At 41.7% G+C, this 19,102-nt stretch overlaps 1 protein-coding gene across 1 annotated transcript in view; it reads left to right on the top strand.

The window, feature by feature from the left end:
* The window catches only part of CSMD2 (CUB and Sushi multiple domains 2), a 1,417,205-nt gene that overhangs the window by 1,189,994 nt on the left and 208,109 nt on the right, over positions 1–19,102 (top strand). Inside the window, exons 30-34 of the mRNA XM_069223779.1 lie at positions 3,736–3,930; positions 5,339–5,455; positions 9,053–9,166; positions 11,105–11,200; positions 12,613–12,816. Coding sequence (XP_069079880.1) covers positions 3,736–3,930; positions 5,339–5,455; positions 9,053–9,166; positions 11,105–11,200; positions 12,613–12,816 — 726 coding nt within the window. The remainder of the gene's footprint in view (positions 1–3,735; positions 3,931–5,338; positions 5,456–9,052; positions 9,167–11,104; positions 11,201–12,612; positions 12,817–19,102) is intronic.

Below are 19,102 nucleotides of genomic sequence, written 5' to 3'. Positions count from 1 at the left end.
CACTCGTTGTGTCTGCATCTTGCCAGCCAGGGGTCCTTCCCAGAACTACAAATGTTGCAAAAATAGTTAATAATGGGTGAGGCCCCTTAGTCATGGGCTGGGCCACTACGATTATGTGGCAGGGGAGAGACAAATTATACAACGCCTGATGTTTAGTATACTAGTAAGCAGAGCGCAATGACTGGACCATCTCACAATTGTGGCTGTGCCCTATATGCCTATGCGGTGAATGGCCCTATAACACTGCAAAGCTAAATGTTGACGCTAATGCTGCAAAGCGCAGGGAGGCCCATTGATCAAAATGGGTGCGTCATTTTAATGGCTGCTCCGAGCAGTCATTAAAAATGACGGAAAACATTGGTGCAGTGAAATGTAAATTTCATTGCACCATTTTTTTGGGCCTCCCAGCGTCAGGACGCCCTCCTTGCATACATTATGCCTGGCACAGGCATAATGTGGTGCAAGGATGTACAAAGTGGTGCAATGCAAGTATTGTGCCACATTGTAAATATGGCGCAGAGAAATGCCCCCTTAACGCAACCTTAGCGTAAAGAAAATGATGCTAAGGCAGAGCAAGGTAGCGCTAGGGTCTTGTAAATATGTGCCTTAATGCAGTCAATGCACATGCAGTAATTAATAATCTACCTGGTAATTCTCAGAACAAGCATGTCATGTTTCGTGTTATAACTCGCAACGCAGTCTCACACGCCACTATGCCCACTCCTGTGAATCAGCTGCAGGATCACACAGTGGAAAAGTTTCCATGGTTGGCAGGTTTGTTACATCCTCCTAGTCACTCGGCTACAGAATTCTGGTTTTCATTGTAGGGAATCACTTTAACTGCTCTCTCTCTCAATGTGTGTACTAAACACATATTATTTGAAATGACATGAAGGCCCACCTCATGACAGACTAACTGCCAACTTCTGTGCTTGCAGCCAAGCTATGCCTTTGCTATTGATCCTATACAGTGCTCCACTGGCCTTCGGCTAGATTTATAATGAAACAATTAACACACACCTACATACTTACTACATAGATATATATATAAGGGATAAAGTACTCCCTGCCATACATTATATTGATATTGCGTCAGTGAGGAGTTCCATTACCATATAGAGGAACGAGGCGGAAGTAGGAGTTCCTTTATAAGATCATGCAAGTTCCTTTATAAGGATATTGAACTCCGAGGTGACTTGTATCCTTCGCATGTATGCCAGAGGTCACTTTATTTCCTATAATACATAAGCCCTCATTAAGACATTGGCGGTAAGTGCCACCAACCGCCGCGGCGACGACCGCCAAAAGACTGTTGCTGCGGCTAACATCCGTCTGCCAAATTATGACCACAGCCGGATTTCTGCCCTTCATACTGGCGGATGGTGTTAAGGTGGCACTGCTACCACCATCAGCGCCACGCCAGTATACCGCCGCCAGCCGTATTATTAGAAATAATACAGCCTGCGGTGTTCTGCTGTTAGTAGCAGCACCCTGTCCCGTTCCCTGCTGGAAGACCCCCTGGATGCAGGTAAGTTGGCTTTACGACAGGGGATGGGGGTGAGGGGTGTTGTGTGTGTGTGGGGGGGTTGTGTGCATGAATGTGTGAGTGTGTGTGTGAATGCAAATGTGTGTGTAGTGTTGTTTCCGTGGGTGTATGCGTGTGTGATAATGCGTGTATGAATAGAAATATGAATGCCTGTCTTCGTGTCTGCATGAATGGGGAGATAGGAGATCGGAAGGGGGGGTGGATGGGGTGGCGTCTGGAGAGTGTTTGGGGGGTGAGCCTCCTAGCAGTAACAGGGATGGAATTCCCTGTCACTGGTAGGGCCTACCGCCATGGTTTTCGTGGCGTTGCGAACGCCACGAAAACCATGGCGGTAGGCAGGGTCATGATGCCGCCGGCAGTACGATAGCGGCCGCTGGGCTGGAGATTCTTATCTCCGGTCCACCAGCTGCTACCACCATGGCGGTCGGAATGGTAAATTGGCGGGTTGGCTGCAGCCAACCGGCCAATGTCATAATGTGGCGGTATTTACCGCCAGCCTGTTGGTGGTACTACCGCCACATTATCACCTACCGCCGGGGTCATAATGACCTCCATAATCACACCATAAGCTTTTCCTCAAAGTACTTAAAACCTTAGTGCGTAGCTCTTTCATATGAAAGAGAGAGCAAGTTTGTAAACATAAAATATAAAAATAAAACCTCTAGTGCAAAATTAAACACATCAGAAACCTGTTACATATTTCTTGCACACAGATGTTAGAAACAATTCGAACCAAGTTGTTTTTTTGTTTTTTTTAAAAGCCGCAGTAGCTCGGAATGTTTAGACCCTTACAGAAAGATTGTATCTTGTCTCTAAGGAGAACAAAAAATTTACATATTGGGGCTGTTTCACAAAGGGTCTTTGCACTGGTGGCGGAGGCCCCACAGTCATAGGGCAGTCTCTGCACTCATGGCAGAATCTCCACAATGAGAAATCTCATTGCGGAGATTCCACCTTGAGTGTGGAGATTCCCCAACAACTGCGGAGCCTCTGTCATAAGTGCGATTTATTATCTCTGCTTGTCATTGTAAGCTATTAAAATGAGCTGAAGAAAGAAAAGCAATGTTCTGTTTTGCTGCTATAAACCTGACCTGCCTTTCACCTGGACTGCCAGCTCTGGCAGCAGGCATTGTGATTTCCGAACTCGACTGTAATAACTTTGAATCGTCAAGTTCCAATGTCTTTTCTTTATAATTGGTGACTGGGTTCATCACAAGTCACCGATTATTAAGAAATTGGAGACTGCCATTTATACAGGGATTACAGAATTCCATGTATTATATTATTATAGAAACCATGACTGCTCTTTGAACTTTATTGATGGCACTTACGTATGTAACTCATTCACTCAAAGGCATGTGCCTTTATTGTACCCACTTACGTAAGTACTTTATTGAATCTGCTACTTACCTTCATGTCGCTTCCCATAAGCTGTTCCTTGACTGCTCAACTACAGCTGCTTCTGAAAAACTGCAGATGTATGTCTTAACATTGCAGTCCTAGAGTCCACTGACCTCTCAGCACTAAATTTCATCTATGAAACTGCTTTGTTTTCTGGTGTCAACAGCAGCTGGCTTCTATGCAGAATTTTACTAGTAAAATTGACTTGCTCCCAAAAGGATGAGTTGATAATATCCTGAATCATGGCGACATATCTTGAGGAATTTGAAAAACAACCATCATGGTTCTGTGTCAACCTTACAATACGTGGGTTTCAGATTTTTGAATGTCTACATAGTTCCATTAACCTGGATAATGTTAAGGGTGGTTAAGGTTGTGTAACTAACATCTAATTGAGACTGATCAGTATGATTTACGAGAAATTACTAATTTCAAGGAATCACTAGCTAGCAATCACAGAATGTTGTTCCTTATGGTGGCTATTTTTTTTATAAGGTCTACTGTAGAAGTAAGGATCCTAGAAACTGTCCTAGATCTGATTTGACTGATTTTTATATTAAGATTTTCTCTTGACAGAATTTTTTGTTTGCTACCATGAACACATAATGAGAGCCAGCACTCTAAGAGATCCAATGACTGCTCTTTTGTTGTATATAATAGAGAACCATATAAACGTATGATTTAGGCATTGTTGATTGAATTGATTTTGTTCTGCACAGTGCCTTAAGGTGATTCTAGAAAGACCCCAAAATCCAGTCACTAATTTCTGCTTTACTTTACTTGGACAGAGAATCCACGTGAATCCTGCTTTGATCCAGGGTCTGTGAAGAATGGAACAAGAGTGGGGACAGACCTCAAGCTTGGATCCAGCATCACCTACTACTGTGACAGTGGCTACGGAATTGATGGGTTCTCCACCCTAACATGTGTCATGGGTGGAGATGGGAAACCATTGTGGAACAAACCTAGACCAAGCTGCATAGGTAAAGTCATTGGCTTCTTGTTGTGAGAGATACATTCACAGTTCTAACCAAAGCCGCTGTTTCTTGTCCTTAGTTTGGACTTCATTTTCAGTTTCTTTTTGTGTGAGGTTCTGATATGTACTCAGTACTCCTCAATATTACCTTGCTTCAAAGTTTTCCCTTTCTCCGAATTGTCTCTGTGCCCCCAGCTTCTGTTTGCTCATCAATCTGTTGTTGGGTCCTATTTTCTTTCTGCACCCAAGTCTCTTTTTGTGCTTCAGTGTCTCCTTTTTCCTCATTCTGTATTTGGTCCATACCCTGTCCTTAACCAAACTATCTTTACACCTTACTGTGTCTTTGATCCTTAGGGTGTATTTCTGCTTAACTCTTAAGTGTTCTGTTTTTTCTCAGTGTGCCTTTGCTACACTGTTTCCATGCACTTGGTCTTTCTTTATTTTCCAGCCTTTCTTTACTGATCAAATTCTCTTGATCACTCTGCATGTACTCACAATCTGCCTTTTCTCCTGAGTTTCCCCCTAGCCCTTACTCTGTCTTTGCTTTTGCATATGCCCTTTCCCCTCAATCTGTCAATATTCATGTGTTTTTTTTACAGAAACCGTTGTTTTTCTATTTGTGCATCTGTTGCTTGCATATCTGAATCTTCTCATCAGTCTATTTTCATTTGTTTCTTAGATTGTATGTACATTTCATTCTGCAAAGATTTGGCTCATCAGTCATCACTGGCTTCCCAGTTGTTTTTCCTTAGTCTGTTGTTTTTGCCTTATTTTATATTTTCACCCAAGTTTATACCTGACCTAGAGAACATTTGTCCTTTGCTTCCCAGTCTGCAATTGCTCCTCAACCTGTGTTTACACCCATCACTCTATTTTGACGTCCTGGTATGTCCTAGTATGTCTGATTCTCAGTCTGGCACTGTCTCTAATTGTCCCTACTGTTTTTTCCTCTCCTTGGCTCCCACTCACATCCTGCCATTTCAGGTTGTTTTAAAAAAAAATCTTAAGTTCAGTGATGGTGATGTGGCTTAGTTCTAGCACTATTTTAAGAAAGGGACATCCACTGTATCTAGGAGGGACAGATCCATCTATGGTTCGTGGATATTCTCATATAATAGTCTAACATGCAGGTAATATCTGTGAAACTCATTCACATAGCCAGTGGTGATCCTGAAAATCTGGCATGGATACATTTTGTCCTGGATCTACATTGGGTGCCCTGTTTTTATATTGGTGTGCATTTACAAATTTTGTTACAATAATTAAGGTTTGAGTCTGCTATACTCTTTTTGGAAGTTGTTGCCAAGTAGGGTTCTGAAAAATCATGAGCTCAGCTTAATGAATTTTGGGCTTTTTTTTAAAAGTAAATCTAAATCTCACTTTTTCAATCTGATTCTCTCTAATCTTTCTCTCAGCCCCCTGTGGAGGACAGTATGTCGGTTCCGATGGGGTAGTCCTGTCCCCAAATTACCCACAGAATTATACCAGCGGGCAAGTTTGCTCATATTTCATCGTCGTTCCCAAAGATTACGGTAAGTCAGCCACATATAACTTGTCCACATCACTCTGAAGGATAAAAATGAGACCATGTTCTTCTTCTTGTTCTTATAGACATTTGGGGGCACTCGATTTATAATGAAATAATAAAACCTTTGCTGAAGCCAATATACTATAGAGTGGTAATTCCAAACAACTGTTTTCTTTTTCATAGAGCAAGGGTTCTCTAGGAAAGTAATTACTATGCACTGGAATACTAACCCTTGGTAAAGTGAGATAATCATGAGTGGTCGAGTCTGAAGCCCCCCTCTCTGGGCTTCAGTCACACTAGCAATTAATTCATCCCCTTCCATAATTGAAAACATTCGCTGTGTTAATCAGTGTAAATCTTGAACGAGAAACAGAAGTAACAAAACCGCACTCAAAGTCATTAATGAAATATTTAAACATGAATAAAAATCTAAATGAATAAGGACTACAACATGGTAACCAAACATTTGTTCTTAACACATGTAAATCAAAACAAAAAGAATTATTCACACTGTCTGAGGTGTAGAGGAAGACACCCACTATAAATGAAAACATAGAGGGCCAGATGTATCAACAAACCAATTTGCGATTCTCTAACAACGATTTTTAAGAAATCGCTATTTCTGAATCGCAAACTGGTATGTATCATATTTGCGATTCGGTAATAGCGATTTCTTTAAAAAATTCTATTACTGAATCGCAAATGGCGATACTGGCCCCATTTGCACCTATGGGCCTGTAGGCCTTTATTTGCGATTTTTTTGCATTTCCCAAATTTTGAATTCCTAACTGGAATTCGCAAATATGGGAAATGCAAAACCCAGGGTGCTGGTGATTTTTTTAAGGACATGTAAGGCGCCCACATGCCAAAGGGGCAAGTGTGCGTTACATGTCAATTTTAAAAATGCATTTTTCATGCATTTTTTTAATTTGCACATGCTTCCCACCAAATTCAACTTGGTGGTAATAGCGATTCCTTAATGCCCAATTCGCATTAAGGAATTGCTTGTTACATGTGGTTTAGAAATCGCAAATAAGAATTCCTTATTTAGAGAATCACAATTTGCTATTCTCTAAATGGGCTCACAATTTTAAGGAATCGCTATTTTAGCGATTCCTTAAATTTGCATTGCGAATGCCTTTCATAAGTACTGAAAGGCATTTTTGCATTCGCAAATGGCCATTTGCACCATTTGCGAATGCAAAAATGGATGATACATATGGCCCAGAGAGTCTAATGTACTACCAGTAATCATTTTAACAATTATGCCTGCACTAAAAATGTGCCAACAGTTAATCTGGCAATGCACTATGAGCGGTACAGTACTATTTCTAATTTCAACCAGGGCTGACAAACTTCAGAAATCCCATAGAACAATGTTCCAAGGTCAGTACCAAGCTTCAGAAGGGAATTCACTCTTCTGAGGGGAACACAATCTGCAAAGGGAACATTCCTTCAAAATGTTGGTGTTGAGCATGCTGTCCTCATCATTGCTTTAGCCAGTTGGAATGTGAGAGAGGTGCATACCTGTAGCTCAAACAACTAAGTGCAAAGTAAAAAGGATTAGAATGCCAAAAAGTATATTTTGACAGTACAATGTCAAAAGCTTACATAGGGCGATTGCATTTGTTCCAAGCTGTCTGCACTCTCCAAGTCCTAAGACTTGCATATCATTGTTCATCTCTTCTAGGAAACAACACTTTTCGTGCTGGATCTGAGCATTATTTATTATGTACTAATTATGCTAATTATGGTAGTAGTTTTCAACATAAAGTCACAAAGGATATAGTATCAAACAAAGGTAACTTTACAAATAAAGAATCTAAATGTGAATAGTGTATCATTGGTTGATATAAAAATCACGTATGAATTATGTTACTCAGGTACCTGTGTTGTAAACATCTGATTTATGGAATTATGAAGCTATATATTCCACAAATGATGCACTCAAGTTGGAGGTCTACTTTGAAATGTTAAGAAATCCCCTGCGCTGGAAAAAGTGACTTCCCTTGTTCCCGCAGATGTATATCTAATGCAGTGAAATAATGAGGCTTGATGATGGAGAGGGGGAGCTTTTACTGAGTTCAGAATGTTGGTGTGGTTTGAGTGGGAGATAATGTTGAAGAATGACAAGTTAGTGATGTGATGTCTGGGTATAGGTAATGGTGTGGGTGGTGATCATGAATTGGTGATGTTAGATCTGATTTTGTTGATTTTCTTAAAGAAAAAGTAGTTAATAGCAATAAATCTGTTAGCTGATGGTGCGATAGAAGGCACTGGTTTGGGGATGGCACACTGTCTGATAATCTTAAAGGAGGCTTTGCCAGAAGGGTGAGGTCCTCCTGGCATTTTGATCTTATTCATTTCTTCTCCTGTGTTGGTATGATGTGCCTGTATTTGCAACATTTGTGGGTGTGCTATGGTGCTGCTGCATGTTCTTCTACATGGATGTCTTTGAAGCAGCAGAAGAAAATTTTATCCTTTTCCTGTTGTGCTTCATGTGGGGGAGTAGCATGTGTATAGGTAAAGGATACGGTGAGGTGATTAGCCCAGTTATCATTATATAAATGAAAATGAGTATGGTTATAACACAGTTATAAAGGTCATCTTGATGTGTAACCAGAGTATGATTTGGTCAGTACTGTGCCTGGGAAAAATTTGCATCTCAAATAATTCCCGTTTTTTTTATTATGTGTACTTCCTGTAATTTTTGTCCTCGGGGTATAACATTTCCTCATGCCATTTTAACTTGAGCAGTAAAAATCTTGCCAGGGCAGTTAAAATGATGTGTGCTGCTGCGCCGAGACATTCTCCACTCATACCAGTCTTCTCTCAGTATCTCACAAGACCTTTGCATGAGAAGTATATTGTTGCTTACAATTTTCATGCATTTCACATAAATACTCATACATTTCTCTAAAATTATGTTTCCATTTGAAAATTTGGGCCATATCATCCAGCCCTACTTAGAACATTTGTATTTGGGCCGAAGTAGGCCAATAGTGAGCTATGTATGGTTAACCTCACAAAACCTAAATTTCATAGTGATCAGGTCTTCAAAGGTAGCTCCACTCAAAATGAGTGGATTATGAGGTGCAATCTTTTAACAAATCTTTAAACTATTTCACGGTCTGTAATGAGAAGTTTAGGAATCTAGCATGACTGTTAGATGAGAGACATACAGTTTTGAAATCTTTGCAGCAGAGGGTAGAAACACGATACACATAGATACGTCTATTCAACTTGTACAATTTAAAGAAATATAAATCACATAATCATTCTACTTTACATTATACATTTGTACATTTGATAGCAGCATGTACTTACATGGTGGCACTATATTACAATGGTCATCATTGCCAGCCTACTTCATTCTGTCAAGTTATGAGTTGCACCCAAAAGGGATCCCTTTGCCTATGTTCAGAACACAGAAGCATGCAGGAGACACTAACCCCTATTTTAAGGAAAACAATCAAACAGATTTCTAAAAGCTAGATTGGACACATGAAGATGGAAAATTAAATGCTTTAGCAGAAGTCACCCACTTGAGTGTCGGAGTTTAATCTTGTTTTGCACTTTCTTTGTGTTTACTCTCTTTTAGTGGTCTTTGGTCAGTTTACCTTCTTCCAGACAGCTCTGAACGATGTTGTGGAAGTGCATGATGGGGCCAATGCACATGCCCGCCTCCTGAGTTCTCTGTCCGGTTCTCACACAGGTATGGAATATCTCACTGGAGAGATCTTTACATAAGAGTCATCACCTAAAACACTGTTAATAATACCAACCTTCCTGCTGGCCCCTTTTTCCTGTCCATGTGCCACTTCTCAGAAAAGTTGCTGCAAAGTTGTACTTAATCCTCATAATGAAGTTGTGAAACATCAGCTGGTCGAAGACAGGCAGAGTTTTCTTACTTCAGACAAATTTACCAGTTACCGGTGGTGAAGTTAAACTTGGCTGGTCCCATATCCTTGTGCTGGATGTCTTCTTGGAGAGACACTCTCCTCCCAGAAAACTTAAGGCGAATGTCAGCAATGCCTCCTTGCACAGGCATGTGATGCAGGGTGGTGGACAGTGTGGGATAGGAGGGTATTTGAAATGTGCATAATTTACTTTTGTGTAATTATGTGACATCAGGAAAATTACGTAAAATTATGAATAATTGTGAGAATTGACAATCTATCATTTAACGCTATATTTTACTATAAAATGCATCCTTGCATCATTTATTGACACAAGGGCGTATTTCTTACAAAAAAAGCACAAAAAACACAAGCGCTGCGAACAACAGCTGCTCACGTTCTAGGCGTTCACACTGTACCTGCACTGTGATTTTGCTGCGAACTGCAGCGTGATTACGCTACCGACAAAATGGTGTAATCCATGGAAATTTGCCTAACAAGCATAAAATGAAATAATGAAATTATGGACTTACATAATTTATGAGTATCACCTTGCCTAGTGGAGGCCTGATGATGTTAGGAAGTGTCACTCAGCAGCTGACAACTTACAACTTTGCCCTTGCTGTGGATGACCGGGTGGGTATTGCTGTAGAGCTTTGGCAGGCCACCAGCTACTTTGCAGACCCTTCTCAGCAGGAGGGAAGGCTTCTCCCTTCAGCAAAGGGCTGCAGAGATGCCCTTTTTTGTTTTTAAACTGGCAAACTTCACACTTCTCTAAGCCTATGAAATAAAAAAATGCTCAATTGTGAGCACCACAGTTTTGATACTTCACAACCTCTATCATAAGTAGAGGAGAGAAGATTCATAATGTTGAAACAAATTGTGGCATTAAGCTAAGATCTTGACAGATGTTTTCAAATGCTTTTCTGAAGCTGAGATGGTACAACAAGGAAATATACTGAGAGCCGGAAAAGAGGTTTATGAGAATGAAGTAAAACTTATTAAGATATGAGGGGTGGAAATGTAGATAGCAGGGATAATGGCAAAAAAATAGGCACTAAAAGGAAGAATTAGAGGGAAGCATAGATTTACAGATCACTGATTGGTTGGTGGGAGTATTAATGGATAGATAGATAGATAGATAGATAGATAGATAAATAGATAGATAGATAGATAGATAGATAGATAGATAGATAGATAGACAGATAGATAAATAGATAGATAGATAGATAGATAGATAGATAGATAGATAGATAGATAGATAGATAGATAGATAGATAGATAGATAGATAGATAGATAGATAGATAGATAGATAGATAGATAGATAGATAGATAGATAGATAGATAGATAGATAGATAGATAGATAGATAGATAGATAATTTATGGGTAGGTCACTGTAATCCCAGTGAGGTGAACTAAGGCTTCCATCCTCCCAAGGTTGGTAAATTGAGTAGCATTACATTAGGAATAGTAACACCTGTAGAGCGAACAGAGAGCATCAGTCTAGATGTATAAATCTGTGTGGGAGCAGATATTTGTACCTTTATAAAAACAAATCACATTAGGTAAACTAAGGTTTACCTCCAGATAAATAATTCTAAAATTGAAATTTGTGTTTTGACTTTCTTTTTAAGATTTTGGGTTGCATTTTATTATTGTTTGGTTCCGGAACCTAGACAGATGATTTTTGATAAATAAAATGGCTGTTGTATTTTTAAAATAGAACCTTTTAATGTCTCTGTGTTTTAACAGGGGAATCGCTGCCACTAGCAACTTCAAATCAGATCTTGATCAAGTTCAGCTCGAAGGGCCAAGCAACCGCCAAAGGATTCCACTTTGTCTACCAAGGTAGGTCAGACAGAGGGTAAATATGTTGTGCATTGTAAGGCCACAAGCTTTTAGTAACCCTGTCCTCATCAGATCAGAAGGCAATGGGTTTGTAGTGAGGAGCAAACCAAAGTACAGCATTGAGGTGGGAGTGAGTGAGTTTAGTATGAGGACAGAATATCTTTCACCGAAGAAATTGTGGGCTGGGGTATGAACCAACGGCCCACACCTAGGGATGTTTAATAACCTGCAGAATAAAACGATAGCACGTAGCCTGCAGCTTTCTGTCTGTAATTGTTCTCTGAACACCTTGGCAACTAGCAGTATCTGTACAATTAACAGTTGAAATTACATTAGCTCAAACTAAATGCTAAGATCTAATGAGCAGTCGACTGCTATGCATGTGCCAGGTTATGCAGTTTGGCAGTGATGATAATGACTGACATTTGGTGCACAGAGACCAACAGGGGTGTGTATGTTCAAAAGGATGTGCCATAATTTCTAGTGTGAAAATCGATTAACCCAGGTGCCCAGTAGGAATATTAAAGCACCAGAGAACGTGATACACCTACTGGCCTCTTCCTAGTCCTCTCCCTGACTTTCTCTTGTTATGTATATATGACTTTCATGCTCCCCTTCGGCTTTGTTTTGGCATCCTGTCTCTCCTCAATCTTTTCCTTTTCCTGTTGTTGCTCATTCTTTGTCTCCTTCCCATATTTTGTACTTCTATTCCCTTCATTTCTTTTATTTTGTGTCTTCCCATAGCCCCTTCCAATTAAGAAAACAGAGATTTCTCATGACAGCCACCACATCTCAAAAGCTGATGGGTCTGAGGCACCATCAATGACCTGAAATCTTCTTAGGTTTACCATAGGGCTACAATATGCCTTGTAACCTTGAAGAGTACTAGGTGCCATAAATCATGGGCTCAGCACCTATTTGTTTGTTGGCAAATTGACAGCAAACTCTTACTTTTATGTCTGTCTCTCAACTTTTACAACAAATGTTATGAAAATTCAAATTGGGAGAATCAAAGAAACATGGAGGCAGCCAAAAGTGGTGTTTCTTACCTTTATTAAGTGTGTCTAAGAGAAGGTCAATTTAAGTTAATAACCTATTCAGCTCTGTGCCCAAATACTTGGTCAACTCTGGCATTAGATTGAATGGTGATGATATCCAATTTGTCTGATAACCATGGGTCAGGTTTGGATGTTTTGCGTTTTGGTTAAATTTTCCAGATCCGTATGGTCATTTTTAGGGCATGCCTTTATTTGAGAAAGCACTCCAGGTGTCCTGCTTATGGAAAGAGACTAGAGAGCTAATGTTGTTGATTAGCTCTTTGTGTTCTTTTACCAGGACCTTTCATGCACAATTGATGGATGTTCTCATCCCGTTTTGCTGGTTCTTTTCTCCAATCATGCTTTGTTTCCTAGCTGTACCCCGGACCAGTGCCACTCAGTGCAGCTCCATTCCAGAACCCAAGCATGGCAGGAGGATCGGTAATGACTTCTCGGTGGGAGCGGTGGTCCGCTTTGAATGTAGCCCTGGTTACGTGCTGCTGGAGTCCCCTAACATTGAGTGCCAGACAGTGCCAGGAGCCTTGGCACAATGGAATAGCTCGGTACCAGCCTGTGTGGGTAAGTACCCCATGCATTTACTGTACTAAGGTCACCTCACCCAAACTAAAATTTTAACTGACAGATTCTTCTTCTTCTACCTGGCTATTGGTGTTACATGCATGCCTTCTCATGGCTTGAGTAGCATTTGTGTCTATCTGTGGAGAGGTGGACTTCTTGTCCTTTTCAGAAGTGGCACATGCTAGGGACCAAAATCGTATTCAATCTTTACGAAAGTACTACTGCACATTTTAATACTATGTAGTTCTCTACATTGAAACTGAGATTGACTTTTGTTATAGTGGGGATTTAGTTGCCGAGCATGTATGTATGTTTTTTTTACTTGACGTTTTTAGTGACTGAATCCTCAGTGATGGAGATGATCTTCAGTATATTATTTATTCATAAATACTGACTGTGAACTTTTTTACCTTTTCTCCACCAGAGGGTGAGCTGTTTTCAACCAGAGTGTCTTAACCCACAAATAGGGTTTAAATATTTCCACTCCCAAAGGGTAACCCAAGATTTTTTTCTATGACAGAGTTCCAATTCTCCACATATTTCAACCTCCTCAAAGCAAAACCTAAAGTCACCCATTTAGAATTATCCCACTGCGATACAACAAAACCCATACTGCATGCGCTACCGTCACAAAAACTGTACAACACACAACCTAAGGTTGAAGTGCCAAAGTCAATACAATACTTTGTTTAATCAAATCAAAATTTTCTTGCCACAGCACTGACCATACAAATTCATACAAGGTTGCTATCATATTCAGTGAGTGTAGCAAAATTCTAAATGAATTTCCAATAAAATTCACAGAGATCTAAAAATAATAATTTTGTTCTTTGTGACAGAGGTACGGAGCTCTGATAATGCCATCCATCAATCCAGGTTTGAGTTTGACACCTCCATTGGCTAGTATATGTCTCAAATATTCAACTTTATTCCCACCAGTTACACACTTGTCTCCCCTTAGTATAACTCCACTGTTTGGAAGCACCTTCAACTCTTGATCTAAAACTGCATCATGCTTGCCTTTGGTCTCAGCAAACACTATTATGTCGTCTTGAAAAATGACCACAGTTGCAGTACCCTTTAACATTTTCGTCATTACTTTTTGATATCTGGATGCTGATGAAGCCAGTCCAAATGGCATTTGTCAGAAATGGAATGAACCATCAATCAATCAATCAGGGATTTGTAAAGCGCACTACTCACCCGTGAGGGTCTCAGGGCGCTGAGGAGGGGAGGGGGGAGAAGGTAGGGGGAGGTGCTGCTACTGCTCGAACAGCCAGGTCTTGAGAAGTTTCCTGAAGGTAAGGAGGTCTTTGGTCTGGTGCAGGTGGGTGGGAAGAGTGTTCCACGTTTTGACAGCGAGGTGCAAGAATGATCTACCGCCGGTTGTGAGGGTGAGGTCGGCGGAGCGGAGATGCTGGGTTGAGGTGTAGAAGGAGAGTCAACACAAAAGGATTATGGGCGGAGTGCTGAGCAATGCAAACACTCACCCCCAGTCACAGATCTGGGTTTAATCCATCGTTATTTTGCTCGCCATGCCACCCCTGTTTGGACCCAGCCATATGCAAATCAGTCTTGACCCTGGTCCTCATGGGAACAGTCAGCCCAAACTGCCAAGCCAGGTCCTCCCTGGTACAGAAACAAGCATCATGGGACTGGTTTCAGGTTATCACCCTTCATCAGCCAGGCTAGCTTGAATCCAGTGGCACAGTGAGCACGGGACCCACGTCTGGGCATACCCTTCCCACTTAGAGCAACTTTAGCAACACAAAAGGATGATGGACGGAGTGCTGAACAATGCAAACACTCGCCCCCAGTCACAGATCTGGGTTTAATCCATCGTTCTTTTGCTCACCATGCCACCCCAGTTTGGACCCAGCCATATGCAAATCAGTCTTGACCCTGTTCCTCATGGGAACAGTCCAACCCGAACCGCCTGGTAGTTCGAGCTGGACTGTTCATCATCCTTTTGTGTCGCTAAAGTTGTCCTAAGTAGAAGCAGAGTCGTCTGTTGAGGCATTCTGGTCCAGTGTTGTGCAGTGCTTTGTGAGCGTGGGTGAGAAGTTTGAAGTTGATTCTCTTGTTGACTGGGAGCCAGTGCTAGTTTTTCAGGTGGTCTGTGATGTGGCAGTGGCAGGGGGGGTCCAGGATGAGGCATGTGGAGGCGTTCTGGATGAGTTGCAGCCTCTTCTGGAGTTTGGCCGTGATTCCTGCCTAGAGGGCATTGCCGAAGGCCAGTTTGCTGATTACGAGGGCTTGGGTGACTGTTCTTCTGGTTTCGGTGGGTATCCATTTGTAGATCTTTCAGAGCATGTGGAGGGTGTTGAAGCAGGAGGAGAAGATGGCGTTGACTTGCTGGGTCATGGAGAGTGAGGGGTCCAAGATGAATCCTAGCTTGCGTGCGTGGTCGGTGGGATTCAGAGCGGTTCCGGGAGTGGCAGGCCACCAGGAGTCATCCCGTGCAGAGGGGATGGAGCCGAAGATGAGGACTTCCTTCTTGTCGGAATTGAGTTTGAGGCAGCTGCTCTTCATCCATTTGGTGATGGCCTTCATTCCTTCGTGGAGGTAGGTCTTGGCGGAGTCCTTAGTGAGGGAGAGGATCAGCTGCGTGTTGTCGGCATATGAGATGATGTTGAGGTTGTAGGATCGGACGATGTTAGCGAGTGGGCCATGTAGACTTTGAAGAGGGCCGGGCTGAGGGACAAACCCGGGGGTACGTCGCAGATGATTTCGGTGGCCTCCGAGCAGAATGGGGGAGGCGGACTCTCTGGGTTCTGCTGGTGAGAAAGGAGGTGACCCAGTCCAGGGCTCTGTCGCGGATTCCAGTGTTGCTGAGGTGTGAGCGTAGGGTGTGGTCGCAGACTGTGTCGAACGCGGCCGAGAGGTCCAGGAGGATGGGGGCTGCAGTTTCGCCACTGTCCAGTATGTTTCTGATGTCGTCGGTGGTGGCGATGAGGGTGGTTTCGGTGCTGTGGTTGCTGCGGAATCCGGATTGGGATGGGTCCAGGGTGCAGTTCTCTAGGAAGCGGGTTAGTTGTCTGTTGACAGCCTTCTCTATGACTGTTGTCGGGAAGGGGAGCAGGGCGATAGGACGGAAGTTCTTGAGGTCCTTTGGGTCTGCCTTGAGTTTTATGAGGTGGGCGTTGATCTCGCCGTGTTTCCAGCTCTCCGGGAAGGTGGCGGACTCGAAGGAACTGTTGATGATCGTCCGTAGTTGGGGTGCGATGACGGAGCTTGCTTTGTTGAGGATGTGGTGAGGGTAGGGGTCAGATCATGTCAGAACTTATCAAGTTCCACCTGATGATGTACAGTACACAGATCAATCTTGCTTAGCCATTTGACTGGCCCACCGATATTGTAAGATCCTCAATGCGAGTTATCCTTTGCTTGGTAGGAAGACTTCCTTCCTTGACTTTAATACAATGATTGAAATTTATGATTTTCCCATATTTCTCTTCAAGTACATGGGAACCCCAGCAATTGTACCACAACTGAATATAAATATGCTACATTCATATCAAAAGGAGAGAAGTTACCACAAGGTTGTTTGATGTTGCAGTGTATGATTTAGGATTGATTATTGTGGTCTCCTATTTTATGCTAAATACCACATTTTACTGCTTGAGGCTCCTGAAGTGGTGTGTGGAGGAAATGTCATTTTTGGTGTCACAAAGACCACCCAATATTTGTGTCTGTCTGTCTGAGGTCTGTATGTATGTAATTGTGTCTTTCCGTTCAATTGACTTGAGCTCTATTCCTTATAGAAGCAGTACGGGGAAATGTAATACAATGTGACCCTCGGTGTCTGATAATTTATTCAGACCAAGCGTAAGAGCTGGCCCTGAATTGCCTCTTTCCGGCTCTGCACGTGCAGCACGTTTCCATGGCAGCGTGTGTATTTCTACGATTACTGACCCAACATCGGCTGCTCTGTTCCAACATTGTAGTTGTCTTGTTCTTGTAAAATTTAACAGCCTCATCTGCGAGGTTGCCCTTGGCGAGGCATCCGTCGAGAAATAGGCATTTTTACTGACTCTAAAGCTAATAAACAATAAACAAAAAAAATGTTAAAACACCGCTGTTGTCTCATGTGCGGCAGTGGCTTGTAATTCTAACAGCTGTATCAAGGGCCGAGCATCAAACAGTGCACGGAAGCGCGGCAGAAGAGTGTAAACACTGCTGCCGGTCCAGTGGGACATTTACGTTCTGTTCAAGACAGCAGCACTCCGTAGTTTTCAGGGCCTTATGTCATAACGTGCACTCTTTGTCACTTTAATAACCACTGGCCTTTGCTGCATAAATAAACATGCGGCCTAAAACGTCTGGCATGTGTCACATATTAACACAACTCTTGATTCCAGTTTGTGACCTTGCATCCACAAATATCAGGCTCAGTCCGTTTCCTTTGTGACGTAGTTAAAAGTGAAGCCCTTCCAGTGCAATTTGTGTCCTACACGACAAGAGAACGTATTATCGGGTGTTGTGCCAGTTGTCTACATTTATTTGTGTATGTGACATGTTGGAAGCACTGGGTTTTAACGGTGGAGTGGTTTGGTTTGCCTATTGTGTCCTGAGGTACGCTATAATCTTAAATGGTCCCTCTATTAGTTTTCTTGAACATTCATGGATGACGTATGATAATTCCACATAAACTGAGTGTTGCAGATATTTATCTCATATTTATTGGTGGTGTCTAATATTTCCCATAGTCATTTGTGGCGTTCGTCATATACAGTTGAGACATTTTTCATATTCCATTGTGTTTTCATATTTTCTTGTGTGGTTCTTCATATTCACTTGCTATGTTTCTTATATTTACTTGTGGTCTGCCTCTAATTTACCTGTGGTATTCCACGTATTCAGTTGAGATATTTTTTATATTCATCTGTTCCATTTTTATATTCTCTTGTGTGATTCTTCATATATAATTGTGGTGTCTAATACTCAAGTGTGGTGTGCTTCATATTCAGTTGCGTGTTTTTTTCATATTCACTTATTACCTTGCAAAGTTCCTCATATTCACTTGTAATGGTCCTCATATTTCTTTATGGCATTTTTCACATTCACTTGTGACAGTTTTCATACTCATTTATTGGGATCTTCATGTTTAATATGCCGCATCTAATATATGCCTATATTCTTCATATTCACCTACGTTGATTCTCGTATTCTGTTGTGGCATTCTTCACATTCATATGTGGTGTTTCTCATGTCACATCATGTGTTTTTCATACTCACTTGTGGTGTTGCTTAAATTCACTGCTGGCATTCTTCATGTTACTTGTTGCATCCTCCTAGTCACTTCTGGTGCTCGTAGTCACGTATGTTGTGTCCCTCATCTTCAATTCTGTTCTTTATATTCACTTTTGACATTCCTCGTAAACGTTATCCTTTGCCTCAGGTTATCTAATGGAGTTCAACATATCTACTGTGGCATTGCTTATTTTCAGCTGTGTTTTTTTCTTTATTTACATGTGACGTTCCTCAGTTTTACTTAGTGTTCTTCATGTTCACTAGTGTTGCTCTTGTGATCCACTTGTGCCATTTCTGAAACTCAAATGTAATGTTCCCAATATAAAAGTGTGTTATGCTTTTAATTTTCTTGTGAGGTTCCTCGTTCTAACTTATGTGGATCCTTGTAATTATTGATGACAAATTGTGTGTTATGGAAAATAGGAAATGGATCAATGGAGGGATTGTAAGACATTACTTATAGCATTTTGACAGTTGTTGGACTTGTCTTTTGTGAGGTTACTCACAATTAGTTGTGGTCACCTTAGTATGTACAGCTGGTACGTGGTGGGAAGCATTGGGAAGAGGTCAGAGTGGATGTGATTTACACTAGCTGTTGATGTATGTTCGAAGCTATGGTGCATGTTGTTAGAAATCAGGTCTCTAGTTTGGCAGAGGTTTGCAGTCTGTCCAGGTAGGGACCACAATCCTAGTGAGGGCAAGTAAAATACACACTAAGGGGCATATTTATACTCTGTTTGCGTCGAATGTGCGTCAAAATTGTTGACGCACATTCGGCGCAAACACTGCCCCATATTTATACTTTCACGTCCGACGCATCGAGCGTCAAAGTTCCACCATGTGCGCCGTTTTTTAGAAGGGGGAACCAGCCTTGCGTTAATTACATGCAAGGTAGGTGTTCCCTTCTAAAAAATTACTTTAAGGCCTGTGCGCCTTATTTATACTGTGACGTCATTTTGACGCACAGGAGGCGGCAGGCCTTAAAAAACGGCGCCCATCCTGATGGGTGCCGTTTTTTAACGCCTGGGTCAGG

This window comes from Pleurodeles waltl, chromosome 3_1 (assembly GCF_031143425.1).
Source record: "Pleurodeles waltl isolate 20211129_DDA chromosome 3_1, aPleWal1.hap1.20221129, whole genome shotgun sequence".
Classification (NCBI taxonomy): Eukaryota; Metazoa; Chordata; class Amphibia; order Caudata; family Salamandridae; genus Pleurodeles; species Pleurodeles waltl.
The sequence above is the reverse complement of the archived record's forward strand: the minus strand, read 5'-3'. Positions and strand labels throughout refer to the sequence as shown.